Here is a 20,713-nt window from a genome sequence, read left to right as displayed (position 1 = left end):
TTGCACACAGAAATAACATTTTAATTTCTGACTAGTTAAAGTGACAATTTTTTATTACACTAAAAATATTTCTATTTTTTTTTCCCCGTTGAAGGGACAGATAGCAAGCGCTTTGCTTTGTCGGTTTCTGCTACCGATTTTGAACTGCACGGCGCAGATTTTGATTCGCGGACGAGGGAGGGTGACAAATGAAGGCATAAGTTTATTTCTTTTTTTTATTAAAGTGGTGAAAATGGTAGTGTACCCCGTTGGAGGGACAGCAAGAACGTACTTTGCTCTGCCGGTTTATGCTGCAGGTCTTGAACTGCACGGCGCAGATTTCGATTCACAGACGAGGAGGGGCGACAAATCAAGGCACAAGTATATTTTTTTTTATTAAAGTGGTGAAAATGGCAGTGTCCCCCGTTGAAGGGACAGCAAGGACGTACTTTGCCGGTTTATGCTGCAGGTCTTGAACTGCACGGCGCAGATTTTGATTCACGGACGAGGGAGGGCGACAAATCAAGGCACAATTTTATATTTTTTTTGTAATTAAAGTGGTGAAAACGGTGGTGAAACGCTGTTTTAGAGCAACTCTCGCCCTCCAGTCAAGTTCCCCTCAGGCGCCGCGCCCGCCCCTCAGGAGAAGAGTCACGTGACCCCGCCCAGCCCGCGCGGTTCTTAAGTAAGAGGGGCGTGGCCTGATATGCAGATTGTGTGGGCGGTGACACTGACGGGGCGTGGCCATTGGCGGGCGTGGCCACGGGTGGGCGTGGCCGTACCGCGGAGGGGGCGTGGCCGAGCGCGCGCCCCTCCGGTGTGGCGGCGGCGGCGGCGCGGAGGGGGGGGGGTGGTGGCGGTGTGGGCGTGGCCGCCGTGACGCAGTTCCGGTTCCGGTGCACCGTCGCTGTGGCGGTGCTGCTGCGGCCGCCGCGTCGCTCCGGGCCTGCTCCGGTCTCCCCTCACAGGTACCGGCACCCGGCCCCGCCGCCGGCACGGGGAGAGCGGGAGGAAGCGGGGGGGGAGCTGGGGCCGCCGGGCCGCGCTCAGACATCCCGGAGGTGCCGCCCCGCCTGCGGGGGGGCGGGCGGTGCTGGTTCGTCCTGCCGAGCACCGGGGGTCGCTGGTGGCGGGGCCTGGCGGCTCTGTGACAGCGCTGGGTTAAATATTTGGTTTTTTAAATTTTTATTTATTATTCTTTTTGCGTTGTGCGGCCGTAATTTATTAATGAGCGCATCATCAAGCGTGGATTGCATATAAGTGACTTCAACTTAAAGCCTCCTCCCTAAGGAAGGGCTGGGGAAAGCCAGTTTTGTCAGAGTTGGTGGGAAGTTGGTTTATCCCATTTTAACGTGTTTTTAAGGCACCTGACAGGTTTTGTTCCTGATGGAAAACTTGTTTCCAGGTGAATCCCGTGGAGAACGGTGGCGATCTGCTTCTCTGCCTTATTGCCAGTGGTGTCAGAACATAAGTGACTGCTTTGTCTTTTTGAAACCAAAATGACACGCCCTGAAACTGCCCTTCCCGGGAGCTGTGGGGATCGGGGGCTGAAGGAAAAATTCGTGGTGAATATCAGGCCAGCCCTGGGAAGCATTTTGGATATTCTCGAAGCTTGAGTTCATCCAAGTGCGTTTGAACAGTGCCAGTTGAAGAAAGGTGCCAGGTGTAAAGCCTGAAAAGTGTTTTTTTTTCTGGGAAAAAACCTCTGCTGAGGAGCAGGAAGGTGTCTGGGTTTCTTGTCAGGATGGAATGGGACATGTGGGTTTGGTGTTTTTTTACCACAAACCTGCAGTGAAGCTGTTTGATAGCCACTCCTCAGAGTCAGTGTGTTCATTTCACCCAAAATAATTACAGTAATTGAGCTGATAAAGCTTCAGAGGAGCACAGAGGCTGCCCCTGGAAGTGCCCAAGGCCAGGTTGGACAGGGATTGGAGCAGCCTGGGATGCTGGAAGGTGTCCCTGCCATGGCAAGGGCTGGGATGAGATGAACTGTCAGTCCCTTCCACCCCAAACCACCCTGGGATTCTGTGATGTGAGGCTCTGTAGCTCTCAAGATAATTTAGAGGCAACTCTAAAAGATCAGTTTTTATCATTGCAGGCTGCTGGAGCAGCAGATCTTTTCCAGGATTCCCAGGGCTGAGTGCTGTGGACAGGAGGGATCTGTGGCAGGGGATTGTCTCTGCTGTGCCCTGACTCAGTGTCACAGCTGGCACACAAACAGGGCACCTCCCTGTGCTCCCAGCTGGGCATCTGCTGGGTTTGGGGACCAGCTGTAGAACTGAAGGGCCTGGTGAGGGTGAAGAGCTGGCACAGATCACAGATCCTTATGGCTTTGTGTTTTACAGGTCCTGGAAACTGCCAGATCCTCTGTTTTGAAGAATTATTTTCTTTCTGGTAGTTGACAGTTTATAGCAAATGCCACCATTTGGTTGTCAGTCTTGAAGACATCTGTCCTGAAAATCTAGAAACTGACTTTTGTCATTGTTTTTTCATTTTTAACAAACAGGGAAAGGGGCAGAAATATCCAAAACTCTCCTAGCCACTGATGATGTAGATGTTGGTTTAGTTTGTCAATTAACTTTATTTTCCCCATGGATTAACACCCAGGGCACACCAAATTATTTTATGGTATGTGAGCACTGGGGGGGCTTTAAGGATGGGGAAAGGGCCAGAGGAGGCCACCAAGGGTGGGAGAGCTGGGATGGTTCATCTTGGAGAAGAGAAGGCTTTGGGTGATCTAATTGTGGCCTTCCAGGACCTGAAGAAAGTCTGCAAGAAAGATGGAGAGGGGCTGTTTTAAGAGCATGGAGTGATAGGGCAGGGGGGAATGGCTTCCCAGTGCCAGAGGGCAGGGATGGATGGGATTTTGGGAAGGAATTCTGCTCTGTGGGGGTGGGGAGGGCCTGGCACAGGGTGCCCAGAGAAGCTGTGGCTGCCCCTGGATCCCTGGAGAGGGGAGGAATCTGCCCCTCTGCTCCAGATTCCTCAGAGCCCACTGGAATGTTGTGTCCAGCTCTGGGGCCCCCAAAATCAGGAGGAGGTGGAGCTGCTGGAGCAAATCCAGAGGAAATCATGGAGATGCTCCAAGGGCTGGAGGCAGGCTGGGAGAGCTGGGAGTGCTCACCTGGAGAGGAGAAGCTCCAGGCAGAGCTCAGAGCCCCTTGCAGGGCCTGAAGGGGCTCCAGGAGAGCTGGAGAGGGACTGGGGACAAGGGATGGAGGGACAGGACACAGGGAATGGCTCCTACTGCCAGAGGATGGGGATGGATGGGAGATTGGGAAGGAATTCTTGTCCATGAGGGTGGTAAGAACCTGGCACAGGGTGCCCAGAGAAGCTGTGGCTGTCCTGCATCCCTGGAAGTGGATGGGCCTTGGACCAACCTGCTCTTGTGGAGGAAGGTGTCCCTGCCATGGCAGGGGGTGGAACAAGGGGAGCTTTAAGGTCCCTTCCAACCCAAACCCTTCTGGGATTCTCTAAAGGCCGACTCTGAAGTGTTGATATTTAACGCCTGAAGCTGCAGGAATTTGCATATTTTAGAAAACATTTAGAAGCCGTCAAAGACTTGGTGTCTCTTCCATTTTCTCCGGGTGCTATGTTGGGTAGTTACACTTATGTGGGCAGAAATCCTGTTGTGGATGAGGTGATGCTGGTAGGAATTAGTCATGTCAGAGTGACAAAGGAACCTCTCTGCCGAGGCAGCCGTGCCACCCAGTGGAAATGCAGCACAGCCTGTTGCATATCCAGAAAAACCTTCTTCTGTGTTTGAAAGATGATCCTGGAGACAGGAACTAAATCTGGCACATCAAGTGTTGGAATCATGTCATACAACTCAAGAAAAAAAAAAAAAAGGAGATTAGTTGATGCTTAGTTTTGGGTTAGAAAAAGTGCTTTGCATAGCTCTTCCTAATGAGGGTCTGTAAGGACTGATGGTGGATAAAAGCCAGGAAAGGCAAAAGCATGGGGAAAATTTGCTACTACACCCATAGTTTCAGTGAGATGGATGCAATCCAAGGGGGTTAAAGCCGAAAAACCAGCGTGGAGCTGGTTTGTCGTGGAAGCTGTTCAGCAGGACGGATTTAGCACGGCACACGAGGCACCAGGCTGCCAGAAACAGGCGATTCACAGACCTCCCTGAGAGTCACTCCTGCATGGGAACACTCTTGGAACAGCTCTCCTGCCAGAGCTGGCTTGGAATTGTGCTCCCCAGCCTTTCTCTCTTCCCAGGGCAACCTCACTCATCTCACCTACCTGCTGGTCATTTTTGGGAGCAGCTGATGGGGATATCCAGGAGGCTTTGGCCTGTGGCCTGAAGGTTTTGCTTTCTGAGAGTCCTTCTTGCCTCTCATGGTTCTTCAGGATAAAGGCTGAGAGGGACTCAGCCCCTGGCAGCCTTTTTTTTTTTTGCAGGCACTGATCATCTCTGTCCATCCCTGGCTTCACTTTGGTGCTGAGAGGTGCTGCCCTGACCAGCAGAGCAGGAGCTGGCAGCCTCTGGGAAGCCAGAGATGTTTCCAGGGGCGTTGGCCTTCAGAAAACAAAGGGAATCTTATCTTACAGCACAGTGGATGCAAGCAGGACTTCACTCTGAATGCTGCCAGCCCTGTTGTCTTTCTGCTCCCTGCCAAATAACTTCAACTCCTGAACCTTCCTTCCATTTGTTCTTTCTTCATCCCAACTGCAGGGAAGATAATTTAGAGTAGAATTTAAATGTGGCAGAATGAATGTCTGTTACATGAATGGGTTTCTCTGCTGATATCAGTGCCTGTGCACCAGGAAAGCTTCAAGAGATAATCAGTTAATTCAGGAGTCCATTGGTATAATTGGTTAATTCAGGAGTCCATTTGTTAATTCTAATGACTCTAAAAATCCCATCAACCCACCATTCATTGTGGTTTTGTTTTTTGTTTTTTTTTTTTTTTCCTAAAATATTGAGTCCATGTGTGACCTGGAGGGGCTTTAAAATTTAGTTACTGGAGGTCTTCTGTCTGACACTGTCTCTGAGTCTGATTGGTGAGCATGTGAATGCCTTGGGCAATAATTGTAATAATATAATTGATATTCTGTAAGGTTTTGACTGAAATTCTTGAACTAGTGTTGAACAACCTGAATGGAATATAGATTCCAGATTTAAGCTCAGATGAGTTCATATGTTGTCTGAATGTTAAGGGTAATTTCAGTTTCTTTTTTATGAAATGAAGGTGGCAGTACCCAGATTAAATGTCTGTTTAAAAAACATCCCTGAAATAGGGCATCCTTTCTGCAGGAGGATCCTTGACATGCTTGGCATGGGCTCAGTTATCCCAAATGTTGCCAACAAATGTTGCTCTTGTCTGCTTGCCAAAGTAAAAAAGCCACTAAATCTCATTTAAGTTATGCTTAACTACTTTTATTTTCTTCCTTTTTTCTTTATTTTTTTTTTCATAAATCATGCAGCAGAATTGTTCTCTTCATTTTCATGGCACAGAAATATTTGGGAATTATCTACTAACTGATCTAATATTTGGGAAGCAGGCCTGTTTCAACCATATTCACCCACTGCTTGACTTGAATTTACTCTTCTCTGACACTTTTGTGACAGATCACAGGATTTTCTTCTGAGTTCTCCTTTAGTTTCATTTCTTCTCTTCCTTCTCTCCCTCGCAGCAAATGTTCCAACTTCTTCTGTGGACTATTTTCAGTCTGTGTAGATCTGGTTTTCAGTTGGTTTTATCCCATCTCTCCATCTGCCTAAAGAAATGAAGATTCTCTTGACCTGTTTTGGTGGTTTTTTTAATAACCTGATTATGATGATTGTTATAATCTGTGCATGTATGTAAAAGATTTTTTGTACTTGTCTGTATAGTAATTATTGTTTTCCTTTATTTTTGGGTTTATGAAAAATAGCTTCTCTGTCCATGGTGGTAAATTTAACTACAGTGCCACCCAAAATCCCCTGTCAACTTACTGAGTGTGGTTAATTGCAAAAATGAATGAATTCTTAGCAGAAGAGGTATTTCTTGAAGAGAAATTGAGTTTGTGGTAGATATGTCTCAGACAGCTGAGCTGTTAATAACAGGAGCAGAAACCACTTCCCTGATGTAGTTCACTTAGTTTCTCAATTTCAAACAAATAGTCCTTGATCTGAGACAGAGTCCTTACTTGAAAGAACTACTGCTTTTATAAATTAATACAGGAGTTTTAACAAACCTTTGTATTCGTGTAATTAGGCACTGAATTCCATCAACTTTGTAGATACATATTTCTTAAAAGGTTTATTTCATTTATTAGGTGTTTCTTGACAGGTTTATTTAAATTACTAGGTATTTCTTGAAAGGTTTATTTAAAATGACTAGGTATTTTTTAAAAGGGTTATTTAAATTATTAGGTGTAACTTGAAAAGTTCACTGTGTTTCCACAGAGGTCTGGGTTGTTCCATGTGGTCATAAATAACTTGGGAAATGAGATGAGCACTGTCTTGTTGATACAAAGCCATTCAGGAAAGTAAGGATTAGGTAATAAATTGGCAGAAATAATTCAATGGCAATAAATCTGCTGTAATTCAGAGTAGATAAATGTAGAGTGGTGCATATAATTTCACATATAAAATACTGGGCTGACCCTTGACACTGAGGAGTGAAATATTGCCACAGAAGTGTCGGTTCCATAGGGATCTAAAAGCAGCTGAAAAATGAAGAAGTATTAGGAAGGAAATAGAAGACAAACCAGAGCATAATTACAGTACTGTATAAATCAATGGTTATCCCACGTCTTCAATTCTCTGCGGTTCTTTCTTGTCATTCATCCCAAAAGATACAAAAGGCTTGGAAAAGCCTCAAATTGAAGCAGGGAAAATAATGAAAGGTAGGGAAGAGCTGCTGCACAAGGGTCAGGGGGGATGAGCTGGAACTCAGCCTGGAGAAAGGAGAAATGGAAAAAAAAGGTAAAAATCTGTAGGATAATGATCAGCATGGGCAGGGTGGGTAAGAACAGACTTGCTGATTTCCTCAGCTGCAAGAATAAAGGAGCAACAAGTGAAAATAGTAAAATCCAGGTTTAGAACAAAAAAAAGGAGGTGGCTTTTGTGCAACAAATAGCAGCCTGTGGAGTGCCTTGCCAGTGGGTGTTGTAGGAACAACTTTGAAGTGGGCAAATGAGACATCCCCTCATCTAAGTGAGGAAACTGGATGTGTTTGTGGAAAAGGAATTATTTGAGGGTTATTATTCCATGGAAATTGTCTACAGCTTAGGAATTGGCTGAGATTGGAATCACTGAAGTGTTGGGGTGAATGTCATTCCTGTTCTTGTTCTTCTCTACTGGGCACTGTTAAAATAAAATGGGATGCTGAGCTGAAGGGCCCCTGATCCAGAGCTGTCCTGAGGTCAGGAGGTTGTGTAGATAGTAACAAACTCAAAATACAGCTTCAGAGATTGTATTAATAGTATAATGTAATGTGGATATATATTAACCTGAGGGAGTAAAATGTAAATAATGTGGACATATATTAACCTAAGGGAGCTTATAAACCTGTTTGATTTGGGCTTTCTGTGCAAACCTCCATCCCTGAGACCATTCTCTGTCTTAGAAGTCAGTTCTTCACCATCCACAAGGGAAATAGAAGAATTGTGTTTTGTGGGAACCAACTTGTCTTTTACATTTTTCCTCCTCTTATGTTCCTTTCTGGCTCCTGCACTCTCCCTAAAACATTTTGGCTGCTCATGGTAATCTTTTTAACAGTTCTTCACCTCTGGTTATGTGATAATATGTCTCATTGGTATTTTTTGGTGCCTGTTTATTTGGAAGTGTGGAGAGGTTGGAAGCTGGATACGTATTAGTGACACCTCTGCAGTCAATTACTGGAGTTGGTGAATGCAAATAAAAACTTTGCCCTTGGTGTTGTTATTTATTCTGAAATAATTGGAGGGATAAACCATCAGCAAGCTATAGTTCTTTTACTTTTGGCAATAAGATCTGTGTGATTCCAGTTCTGAGGTCCCCAACATCAGAAGGACATGGACCTGTTGGGACAAATCCAGAGGAGGTTCCAAGGGCTGGAGGCAGGCTGGGAGAGCTGGGGGTGCTCACCTGGAGAGGAGAAGCTCCAGGGAGGGCCTGAAGGGGCTCCAGGAGAGCTGGAGAGGGACTGGGGACAAGGGATGGAGGGACAGGACACAGGGAATGGCTCCCAGTGCCAGAGGGCAGGGATGGATGGGATATTGGGAAGAATTCTGGGCGTGGGGAGGCCCTGGCACAGGTTGCCAGAGAAGCTGTGGCTGCCCCTGAATCCCTGGAAGTGTCCAAGGCCAGGTTGGACAGGGTTGGAGCACCCTGGAATAGGTGAAGGTGTCCCTGCCCATGGCAGAGTGTTGTAACTAGGTGATCTTTAATGTCCCTTCCAACCCAAACCATTTGGTGATTCTCTGATTTAATCATGTTTTGGTTTAGAGGCATTGACTTCACCCACAAGAATCCTGCTCTGCCTTTTCCCAATCTCAGTTTAGAAAACACCTGGAATCCTTCCCAGGCATCCCAGGTCTGGGCAGGCTCCATAGGAATGCTTAAAATATTTTTTCCTATTGCAACGTGACCCATTTACACCTGTGACCCACGTTACACCTGTCTGAGAGGAGGCAGGTGGAGGCTCAGGGCTTTCCTTTTCATGGGAACTTTATCCAGAGAAAGGTTTGGGTCACTCTGAGAGCACAGCGAAGCAGCTGGGACAGCAATAAACCCAGGGCTGAAATACAAAGAGGAAATTTATTCCTATTATCTCACTAACTGGAGATCCCCAAAGCAACACCTGGCACAGGTGTCCACCAGCACTGATCACTCTGATCCGTGCTCCAGGAGCTGGTGTGGGCCACAGGCTCTGGAACCAAGGCACCACGAGGTGCTGCTGGTTCAGCACCTGCTGTGCTCCGAATGAGACAAATGTCCATGTCTCATTTAGTCTTGCTTAAAAATACCTTTATTATTTTCAACAAATTTCACTTTATCTTACCTTACTTTTCAGCACAATGTCTGGAACTGATGATTTTTCGGTAAGTAACAGTTTTTCTTTCCTGAAGATCAGCCAGTTGTGTTGATTATTCCAAAAGCTGACGTAGTTTTTTGAAGGAAAAGGGGAGCTGACAGCTGAGAGATTTTCCTCTGTGTCGCAGTGTGGTGTTTTCCTTTTGGGTAGATGTAGCAATCCCTGGACTAAACATCGGAAGCTGCTGGGTGCCTCGTGGGTTCTCTCCTGTGACATTAACAAAGGAGCTGTGCTTTCCTGGCATCAGGATAGTTGTAATGGAAATCTAGGGAAATGTTTGCAGGTTTGTGCCGCAGCTGCCTGTTGTTCCGTGTGGTGGCTCGCCTTTTATCTCTGCCTTTTTAACTGCGGCCTGTCAGAATGCCTCTGCTGCCTTAGTGACAGGAGCTGCACAAAAATGAATGTAATCATCTCTGTGCAGCCCCCAGAGCTCTTCTCCTCCCTCCGGCAGAGGGAGGCGGTGGGGGGATGTCTGCAGCCGGGAATTCCGGAATTCCGGCCCGCACATTCCGTTCTCACCGCCGCTTTGTCTTTCAGTTGGCAGATGCTTTACCAGACCAGTCGCCCGCTAAAACCTCCAAAGTGAGCAGCAGCAAGCCTGGCCAGCAGCCCGGGCAGCCTCCGCAGGGCTGGCCGGCTTCCAACCCTTGGAATAACCCCAGCGCCCCCCCTATGACTCCAACGGGACTGCCACCAAACACATCGGCTTCCAGCGTGCCCTTCGGACCTCCTCCCACGGGAATGTATCCTTCAATGCCCCCGGGACCGCCTGCTCCATTTCCTCCTCCTCCTACTGGACCCTCCTGCCCTCCTCCTGGTGGTCCATATCCACCCCCAACTGTGCCAGGTCCTGTCCCGCCAGGGCAGTATCCTCCACCAAATATGCCCTTTCCAGAGCTTCCACGACCTTACGGAGGTCCAACAGAGCCAGCTGCACCTCCTGCTCCTGTTGGGCCATGGGGATCCATGCCCTCTGGGGCATGGGGACCAACAATGGGAGGGCAGTATCCTGCTCCCAGCATGCCATATCCACCCCCAGGGCCATATTCCGCTCCTACCCAGACTCCAGGGGCCGCGCCGACAGTACCGTGGGGTACGGTCCCGCCCGGAACGTGGGGACCGTCACCGCCCGGGCCATTCCCCCCACCCACAGGATCATACCCAGCTCCAGGACTATATCCTACGCCCCCTAATCCTTTTCAAGTGCCATCTGGTCCTGCTGGTGCTCCATCAATGCCTGGTGGTCCCCATGTGAGTATTTCACTTTGGTCTCAAATTACTCTAAAGTGTTTCACTTTTAAGTGGGGAAATTCGGTAGCGTAAAACCTGTTAGTGCAGGTAGGGAGTCCCAGCACACCTCAAGTTTTATTCCTCGAGTCAGTGGGATAGCAGCAACTTGTTAAATATTAAATATACCAGAATGGCTAAATTATGTTATTGTCTCACGTTACAGTGGTCTTGGAAACACTCTGAAAGCCAAAAAAGGGGGGGAAAGCATTGTAATAATTCTGAAACAGAAAATATTCTCATCTCTTTCACTGAGAGAACTTGCTGATAGAGCAATAGGAAGGGAGTAACAAAATATAAGGATGAATTTGTGATTAATTAACAATATTGGTAACTGTGAATGAACTGCTGTGTGAAAAGCCTGTATTGACCATGACTTATTTTCTCTTGCAGCCTTACCGCTGAATACGTTCTGGGCAACAAAATACTGTAGTTTTCCACCTTCATCCACTACTTACAGAGATTTTTACAGTTTTTGTTTCAGTAATGTATGGGGCTACGAAGAATATTGCCTCTTGTATGTGCATTTGAGGTATGAAGGAGCAGTTTACATCAATTTACCTTGCTCATATGCTGGCATAATTATTTGGTTTAATCAAGTGAAATACAAAGAGAAGAAATCAACTAACACACCTGTGGTTCTTATGTTGGCAAGTATTCCTTGGAAAAACAGGAGTTGCCATGTAAGGATTATAAAGAATCAGGCCCACGGAATTAAAAAAAGTTAATTCTTAAATTTCCATTAATGCTTTAAGTCTCGCTGCCAGACTCCTGCTGGTCGTTGAACGGATGGATAGTCATATTTTGTCTATTTTCAGGTTATTCTAAAAAGTCAATAGAGAAAGTGTTTCAACATTTTAGTCAAGAAACCTAATTTTTGGACGTGCTACAGTAATTCAAACTAACAAGACAGAGCATGTGAACTCGAAGGTTTTCTCAGCATTTTGTACATACTCAAACCAATTGCTCGGTCTGGGACTACGGAAGAGAAGAGCCACGTTTGGAAGCCTTGGTGTGACATGTCAGCACACTGTTGGTGTTCACAAACAGGCATTCCTGTGCAAATGAAATAACCTGGATGTGCAGTTAACTTTGAATCAGCAAAATGTGAGTTTTATGCATGCAAATGAGGACATCCTGTTGCCAGTTCTCATTCTGTGGTGGTTGGAAGTTTGGCTTGGTCTGTGTAAAGAGAAACTGATCCCCACGTAGGTACTTCCCTATTTCTGACCTGGGTTCTAGTCATTTCAAATTTGACTTGGCTGCTGGGTTGTGTGAACCTGGCAGGCTTTTTCAGAGTCCCTGGAAACTGAACTTGAGCTTAAAACCCAACCTGAGCATTCCCTTCCCAGCAGTTTTTTGGCACAGCCGTGTCACGACAGAGATCCTCGCTGCCGCTGTTGGGCACGAGGGGCTCTCCTCGTTTGCTGTCCCTGGGAGCAGCCCTCTGTTCCCAGCTGGGTGTCTGCATACCTCACGGAGTAGGAGGAATTTGGGAGAAATTGAATGTCAGGAAGCCTGTGCACTGCTGTGCAGCTGCCTCTCCCCAGGGGCACTGCCCTAAGTTTTCGTGTTCTTGCCATATCTGTGCCAAGCACATCCGAGGGGTTTGCCGAGACACAGCCACGTCTCTTGGTGGTACTTCATGGCCTACACTTGGACCACGGACAGTTTGTTTCCTCCCCAGCTGGGGATCTCCTGACTTAGCCTCTGTGGGTAGAATTAGGAACAGATTTTGCTTCACATGGTAGCTCATTAGGGAATCTTTGTATCATGGAACTGTGAACACGAGTTAATTCTCTTCCAGTACTTTCGTGGCTTCCTGCATGCATGTGATGACGCTCTAAAAGCACATGGGGTGACCTGGTGGTGATGCTCCTTGGTGGTCGTAGCCTTTATGGCAAAGTCCTACAATATTTTTGCAGGAGAAAGCAGCCAGATGAGCTGTGGCTGCTTTAATCCAACGTCATGAAAGCTGATAGCAAAGGAATGTCTATTTTTTATTTTAGGAAGATAATACTGGAGCTGAACAAAAATATTTTAACACTTCAACTTCAACCCCAGCAACTTAACCCTTGGAATGAGAACCAAAAGTGCAAGTCTTCACTAACCTTAAAAAAACCCCCAGTTGCCCCCCTAGCAGACTTGGCAAGACTAATTAAAAATTAACATAAGCAACATTGACTGCATTTGCTTAAGTGCTTTTTTGATACCTGCAGCCTTAGACTGTAAATCATTGTAATGAAAAAACATTTATTCCAAATGAATGGATCATGCAGTAGCAGCCCTCCAGTTGGAATTGCACTGGCCATATGTCTCTGCAGGGAATGGGAAGAGGTAGGAAAGGATAAAGCAAAAGTAGCAAGTAATGATTTTTGGAAAGGGGTTTTGTAAAAGTAACTAGACTTCTAGGTTCTTCCTGAAATAGGCAGGATTTATTACTGGAACATTTAGGCTAAAATTCAATATATATGGGATGTTTTTCAATGTATATTCGTATTTCTTGAGGTCATGAAAACTGTTTCATAACCCCTTTGTTTTTGTGAGCAGAGTTCTTTGCATAGCAGTGAAAAGGGTATTCCTGTTAATCTATTGTGTAAAAACTCAAGGTGTCACTATATACCGTGTAGTAACTTTATCACATGTTATGTCAAGTGTGAGCAACTTCTGGCCTGAAGCTTTTGCAATGGAATTTGTACATTTCTATGCATCATTTTGAGTTCAATTGCTGAGGAGTTAGTTTTGACTTGTGCTTTGAGGTTGACATACTGCATTTGTTTACAATACAAAATATAAGCAATCACATCTTTAAAGTATAGATTATCACCTGCTGCTGTATTTTCTTTAGATGAAACAAATATTGCTGTATGATAGTGAGAAGCTATAAATACAGGATTTGATATTTTTTTGAAAATGCTGTCACTTTTGTATAAGATTAGACATTAAACGTATTTTCAAGACTGTTGTGTTCACTGTTTTTCAATTCCTGCTTTTGACATGCCTGTGTAGACTTTTGCCTTGAATGAATAGTAAAAATAGGACATCCTTGATTTGCAAAGCCTGAATATAAAATCAGAATTACTTGACTTCTGTGAGTGTTTTTCCTCTTCCTTTTGTGGTATTTGCAGCCTGTACATAAGGGATATTAAATGTGGATGCGACCATGGCTCTGGTGTAGCTTGTCAGCCCCAGGTACTGCCTGTTCACAAATTCCTTGGTAATTAGGAGAGAAAAGATCTGATCTGGCTCATTCCAGAGGAGGAATGGGACTGGCTTGTACCTGTGAAGAGTTGTGTGTGTGTTTTCCCTGCCTCTGAACTATTCCTGTGCCAGATTGACACACGTGGATGTGGTAAGTGACCCCCAAACCCCTGTTCTTGCACACTTCCCAGGAGTTTGATGGGATAAAGCGAATAACAAAAACTCCAAGGCTTGGCATCAGTGTGAACTACTAAATTTGGGCATTACTTGTGGCTGCATTTCCATGTATTGGCTTGCAGAGCAGTTCACAATGAGCTGGCCAATCCTGCTGCCTTGCTTCACACCTTCACCCTTCAGGGAAGGTGGAGATGGCAGCAGTGAACAGGAAATAATATAAACAAAATTATTTATCCACTTAAGGCTTGAGAAAAGCTCATTTTAGTCCATGGTCCAAAAACAATCCTTCCATCTGTTAATAGAACAGTGCAGTGTGTGGGCAGTGCTTTATCCTGACTGTTCAGCTGTGGGATTGTCCCTTCCTCTGATTTCTCAAATGAATTCTGTCTGCAATTCCAGTGCATCAGTTGAGACATGGCCATGCAGATGCAATTATGTTAATTGCTGCCCTGCAGACCCAGAAGACTTCAGTTTAATATTTTTGGGGGACCAAATCCTGGGAGGGAGCTGGGAAAGGGGCTCAGCCTGGAGAAAAGGAGGCTCGGGGGAACCTTCTGGATCTGCACAACTCCCTGGGTGCAGTCTGGGCTCTGCTCCCAGGGAACAAGGGACAGGATGAGAGGGAATTAAAATGCACTGGGGGAGGTTTAGATTGGATGTTAGAGAAAATTTCCTCCTGGAAAGAATGGTCCAGCCCTGGCACAGCTGTCCAGGGAAATGGTGGAGTCCCCATCCCTGCAGGGATTTAAAAGGGATGTGGCACTTGGGGTCAGTGGTGGCCTTGGCAGTGCTGGGGGGAAGGTTGGACTTGAACCCTGCATCAGAAGTCTTCTCCAAGCTGAAGGATTCAGTGGTTCTAAGTGGTATTTATCTATATAATGCTTAGGAGAGGAGTAAAGCTGTTCAGGGGTGCTGCAGAGTGGTCAGTGCAGGGTTCATCCTGCTGTGGATGTGTCAGTTCTGCTCCACTTCTGTGGGTGAGCCCAGATCCATTTCTGTGCCCAGCCATCAATGGATTCACTGCCCAGCCACTTCATACTGTCCCAGGAGAGAGATGCAGATCACAGGGTGGTTTGGGTTGGAAGGGGCCTTAAAAAACATCTCACTGCACCCCTGCTGTGGGCAGGGCCCCCTTCCACCCCGATGGGAAGGGTGGCCTGAGCCTCAGTGCAGTGAGAGCCCTTTGGCATCTGTGGAAGGATGAAAAGTTCCATGTGTATTTTTATTAATACTGGCTGCCCTATTGCTAAAGTTCAGCTCAGAATTCCAGTTGTGAGAGGGCAATTCCATACACACAAACAGCCATTTATTCACCAGGCACTGGTGTCTGAGGGGAAATGAAAAAACACAAGTTCCAGCTTTTTCCCAAAGCTTCCAACCAACCCATCCACACAGCAGGAATAACTCCCAGCCACAGCTGCAGGAGGATCCCAAGAGGACTTGGACCCAGATGTGTCCCTGGGTGGTGTTGTAGGTGCTTGTGCCATGCAGGGCAGTGAGCTCTGCACCCACAGCCACCCATCCCTGGGTGTCCCATGGGACCCAGGGCTATGGTCTGGAGAGGGATGGTGGCTCCACTCGTGGGATACTCCCCTGTTTCACTCCCTGCTGGCCCAGTTTTCCCATTTCCAAGGCTGATGTAGCGGGATGAGCTGCTGTAAGTTTTCCTTTGCTCTCACAGGTCAGTGAAATGAGTTTAAAAATGCCAGCTGATAACAGAGAGGGAACATATTTTTGGTCAGTCTTGCCTGCAGAATCTCTTAGGTTTGTTGGAAGGAGGTTGCCCATGGAAGCTGTGACTGCCCCATCTCTGGAATCGTCCAAGGCCAGGTTGGATGGGGCTTGGAACAACATGGCAGGGTGTGAAATTGGATCGTCTCTAAGGTCTCTTCCAACCCAAACCACTCTGGGATCCTGTGATACTTTGTTCCAGAGATTGGCTGGTTGGTCAGGTTGTCCTGTTTGATGACCATGGGACTCTGTGTCCCCTGAGCTGCAGATCATGAGCTGTGATGCAGGTCCAGGTCACACCCAGGTAAGTGACAAGGGGACTCAGTGCAGCAGCAGGAACAGTTCTGCTCCTTTATCAGTTTCCAAAGGGAACCCTCCCTGTTAAATGAGAGACAGGGAGATAAAATCACAGTGCCTCTGTTCCTCTTCCCAACTTTCTCATGCCAGGACAGGGAAGGGCTGTGTTGAGCAGCCCTTGGCACACCTCGGGTTTCATTTCAGGTCCTCCTCCTGCTGGCTGTGCAAGATCTTACCTGCTCTTGCACATTCATGTCCTTGTGATTAGGGGAGGGAATTCCTATAGCAATTCACCCCTAAACTCCTGCATCAGCTCAGTTTCATTCCAAGTGAGAACCAGGAACCTCCCAGTGTCCTTTCCCATCAGAATCACACATCACTCAAAGAAAGTAGTACTGGTTTGTGCCTGGTTAAAAGCAATTATGGAATTAATCCATTCTTGAAATAAATTCAGAAGATGACAAAAGACACTGGATTTAATTTGGGAATTCCTGGAGTTGGCATCAATGGGAAATGGCATGAAGTTTTTCCAGGGTGGGTTTAGGTTGGCTATCAGGGAAAGGTTCTTTCCCCAGAGGTGCTGGCACTGCCCAGGCTCCCCAGGGAATGGGCACAGCCCCGAGGCTGCCAGAGCTCCAGGAATGCTTGGACAGGGATGCCCAGGGTGGGATTGTTGGGGTGTCTGTGCAGGGCCAGGAGCTGGACCCATTGTTCCTTGTGGGTCCCGTCCCACTCAGGGTACTCTGTGACACCTCTGGCCCATGAATACAGTATTGTCCCGGGGCAGATCCATGCTGAGAACCCCAGAAATGTGTGCTGACAAGGGCATTTTGTCAGAATACTCCACTTTTCTGAGCTGTTAAAGGATAATAAAAAGTAACCCTGTGCTGTGGTGCCTTTTCAAAGGAATGGGCTTAATTTGCACAATGTGAAATCTTCACATTCCAGTGCTTTCTTTGTGTGACAGAAATGGTTCAGAGGGATTGTTTCCAATTTGCCTGTGTTCCCTCCTTCAGTTACAGGCAACACCCTCCAGCAAAGAGAAGGTGGCAGAATATCACAGTTTAAATTCACTTAAAGTGGGGAAAATTACTGCTTTAATACCCTGGTGCTGCTCTCGCTGTGTGCCAAGCTCTGTAAAGCCAGGATTTGCTGGCACTGCTCAAGGAGACAGAGCTGTTATCTTTTTTTTAAGGTTTTTTCATTTAGGTACTTCAAAGTCTCATCAGCTTCCATGCCAGTGTCGGAATCTGTGGTATTGATGATTCTGAGATTGTAAAAGTCTCTGTCTTTCAGCCCCGCTGCCAAAGCAGAAGCCATAATTGGTCTGTGCTGGTTTCAAGGTTGTTTATTCTGTTTATCTCTAACATGTTCTGCTGCCCTGCCGCAGCTCTGTCCTGCAGGGCAGCGTGTGGGGCTCTGCCCTCAGTGGGATGGTACAAACATTAAATACCACAAACTACCTGTGCTGGATTTACAATAACGTGCCAATATCTGTCACCTACGTTGGACAGTGTGTCCCCAGCCTAAACCAACAGAAAAATGCCAACACCACAGTGAAACATGGAGGGCATGAAGAAGGAGAAAAAGGACAAGGCACACCCAATTTCCTCCATTCTGTCCCCTTTGGACCCCTCATCTAGAATCCTAAAATTTTACTTTTGCACCCCTGCCACACTTAATTATTACTGATATCAAACACTCAGAGCTTGTAATTCATCCTGTAAGATTGAAAACTCCTCTCCATGGACAGAGATCACAGCCAGTGTCTCTGGGGGCTCTGTCCAGGGGGGTTCCTGACCCCTGCCAGGGTCCCAGACCTGCCAGGGCAGCCAGAGGGAAGCCCTGGATTCCCACAGTCAGGTTTCATTTCTGCATTTCTGCCTGGATTCTGTCCTGTTTTCCCTCAGAAAGCAGCACCACATCAACCTGGAATACTGGGCTGATCCCATTCCTGGCTCTGTGCTGCCACTGTCACCGTCCTTGCCTTGCTGCTTCTCTCCTGGGGCTCTGTCCTGGCTGGCAGAGTAGGGAGGTGCTGAAAGGAGAGTGGGAGTGGAGTGGCATCAAGCAAAAACTGCTCTGAGTGGGTCAAAAAAATATATATAAGGTGTTGGAAAAACGAGCTTTTGAGTGTTGTGTGAAAGCAAAGCATGATGTGGTTCCTCTGGATTTTGCTCTGGGTGCTGGTAGCTGCCCCTCCACCATCCTGCTCATCACCAGAGGACTCTGCTGCTGCTCCACCTGCCCTGCAAAGCCTCTGGGAGAGGTGGCTGTGTCTGGTATTGATTATTTTTAACACTGACCTTGATAAAAAAATGGCAAAATCAGCATTTTAGTGACAGCTGGTGCTGCTGGGAGAGGTTGTTAGAACCTGCACCTTTGCACAGACATTGCACTGCCTGAGCTCTGGCTGCTGCAGGAAGAACACAAACACAGGAGGTTTAAATCTGGGCCCTGCTTAGTGTAAGACTTCACAGCAGGATGGATTTCTGTGCTCTGCAAAAATCTGGTGCAGAAAAGGAGGAAAAGGACTCCTCCGAAGCTCTTCCATTTCCCTCTCCTCTTGTTTCCTGAGATCTGCCAAAAGTCACCCATTGAGGTTGGGTTTAATCATCCTAAAAGTGTTTCTCAACCTCAAAGATTCTGGGATTGCTGTGGAATAAAGTTGCTTTCAACTCTTCATAGTGGTTGGTACTGAGGCTTTCTGCTGGCTGAAGCTGTCCTGGCTTTCTTTGCCCTTCATGTTTTTCCCAACCCCTTGTGCTCAGTGTGGTGCCACACAGGGATTTTACTCTCCTTATGGAGCATCTGTCCCAGAGACAAGGGGGGTTTTCCCTGCCCTCAGTGAGCATTAAATGAACTGATGAAATCCCTTCCTTCAGCACAGCACTATTCTATTGTAAATGTAGGTGAACTTAATGGGAAGAAATGACCATGTCTGACTCAATTCAGAAGGCTGAATTATTTCTTTATTATAACTATGTTAAAATACATGAATATACTACATAAAAGGAGGATATTAAAACTATATACTACTTTTTCTGAATCTAACTCTAACACAACTCGTGGCCCTCTCATGAGAGTCCAGCCCCAGGTGGGTTGGATTGGCCATCAGGCTCAAACAATCCTCACCAGAATTTAATTAAGCACTCACTCTAGGTAAATAATTCTCTAAACACATTCCACATAGGAAAAACAAGGAACAGAAATAGAAATTGTTTTCTCTTTCATTTCTCTCTGTGCACCTCTATGAAAAATCTTGAGAGGGAGAGAAATGTGCTGCCACAGTATTCCTCTCAGCTTTTTAGGCTGGAGGAGTTTCTGGAGGGGTTGGGTGGGCAAGAAAAGCACCAAGGTCTTGGATTTTGATGGCAACGAGCCATGGGGGTCTTTGGCCCATCTGCACCAGAATTTGGGGTCACTGTGGGCATTTCTCTTGCAGATTTTTAATAATATTTTAATGAAGGATGCTCCATAAGGGCCAGGCTGCAGAGGAGGATGGAATTTCTATGAAGTTCAAAGCCAGGGGGAGTGTGAGGACTTCTGTAAAATCTCTGTTGACATAAATTGCTACAAGACTCATTTAACGCTCGAAAAGCAACTTATGCTCAGATCTGAGCGTCAGCCTCATTTCCTCATCTTTAATCCCATAAAAGCTTCAAGCCTTAGCAGGGTTTTGCTCATCTACAGCCTCAGCATGAGAAGCTGGGTGAGGATTTTTTGGGGTGGACTCACAGCTCTCCTGGTGCTGCCAGAGCAGGAGGGGATGGGGTGAGCTGCAGTTTGGGGCTGTCCAGCAGGAGGAGGAGGAAGCTTCAAATGCAGGATTGGTTTATAAAAAGAATAAAAGGAGGATATAGAGAGCAAGCCCAGTCTTGCTGGTACACGTGAGGCTTCATGTGAGCAGCAGGGGTGGTGCTCCTTATCCGCTGATTTTCCTTTCTTTGCCATCAAACTCGAGCTGCTGAAGTTCTCAACCTTCCTCTGATGGAATTTTTCCCCAGTGCTGGGGCAAAGTGATGTTTGGGGAGGGGGAGATGGTGATGCAGCCAAGGAAGCTCTGGGATGAACCAAGTCCCCAAAAGGGCTGCAAGGAGGAGGAGGAGGAGGAGGAGGAGGAGGAGGAGTGGGGCTCTTCAATCCCTGCTCTCAGAAGTCCTGGGATGATATTGTTACAGCATTTTTGAGAGAAAGAGGACATGAGTTACGAGATTTGAGCTACTCCAGTCTAGGCCTCAGATTTGGGCCTTGTGGGCCTTCAAGCCTCTCACATAGTTAGAAATTCAGAGCTTGTGGCGCAGATAGAAATAGTGTTAAGGTGTGATGGGGACCACTGGGCTGTCTGGGTGTGAATTAATATAGGTTTCATAGTGTAAGGTGTAGGCCGTTTTAAGGAAAAGGTAAACAATGTTAGCCTACCAATCAGAGTGTCTTTGTTTCTGTAAACTATGTGGAAGCTTATATAAACTACCACCTTATCTCGAATAAACGGAGAACGTTTGATTAACCACATTGGTTCAGATCTGCATTTGTCTTGTCCAGCTTTCCGTTTTCCTGAGATTCCCTGGCTTTTTTATATTGCTCAAGTCACAGAGGAGATTCCCATTGCCTGATTTTGCTGTGATGCCCTTTTTTATTGCAAGGAGAGTCAGAGGTGACTCAGCCACAGGAATTCGGGGCTGGAGCTGCAGTGACACCTTGGGAAGTGCCATGAGGGGCTCCATGAAGGCTCCTCAAAGGCTCATCCCCAGCTCTGAGAGAGGAGGGGATGCTGTCACAGCTCCCAGCCTGGGAGGTGGCACAGGCAGCGATGGTGGGCTGAATTTAGCACTTTAAAATCAAGCACGGCCCCCGTGGCAGATCTGCAGCCCAAACATTGCACACTGTGGGTGCTGCCAGTCCCACACACACCGGGCCACAGGAATCACAAGGCAGGGAAATGTGGCTGTGGGCTGTTCTGCTCTGGGAAGGGAAGTGGATCCCTCACGCCGTGGAGCTTCGTGCCCTCTAGATTGGTTTCCTCCAAT

The 20,713-nt window shown here is 46.9% G+C and overlaps 1 protein-coding gene across 1 annotated transcript; it reads left to right on the top strand.

Annotated features, from left to right (window-relative positions):
- The first annotated feature begins 813 nt into the window (after positions 1 to 813).
- Positions 814 to 13,363, top strand: MAPK1IP1L (mitogen-activated protein kinase 1 interacting protein 1 like). The gene is made up of 4 exons (XM_002200405.7): positions 814 to 947; positions 8,970 to 8,997; positions 9,528 to 10,241; positions 10,671 to 13,363. Exons 2-4 carry the CDS (start codon positions 8,974 to 8,976, stop codon positions 10,680 to 10,682), a joined length of 750 nt encoding a protein of 249 aa, XP_002200441.5. The 5' UTR covers positions 814 to 947; positions 8,970 to 8,973; the 3' UTR covers positions 10,683 to 13,363.
- Positions 13,364 to 20,713: the final 7,350 nt, after the last annotated feature.

The sequence above is a fragment of the Taeniopygia guttata genome, chromosome 5, assembly GCF_048771995.1.
Source record: "Taeniopygia guttata chromosome 5, bTaeGut7.mat, whole genome shotgun sequence".
Classification (NCBI taxonomy): Eukaryota; Metazoa; Chordata; class Aves; order Passeriformes; family Estrildidae; genus Taeniopygia; species Taeniopygia guttata.
This window is presented reverse-complemented; position numbering and strand designations above follow the sequence as displayed.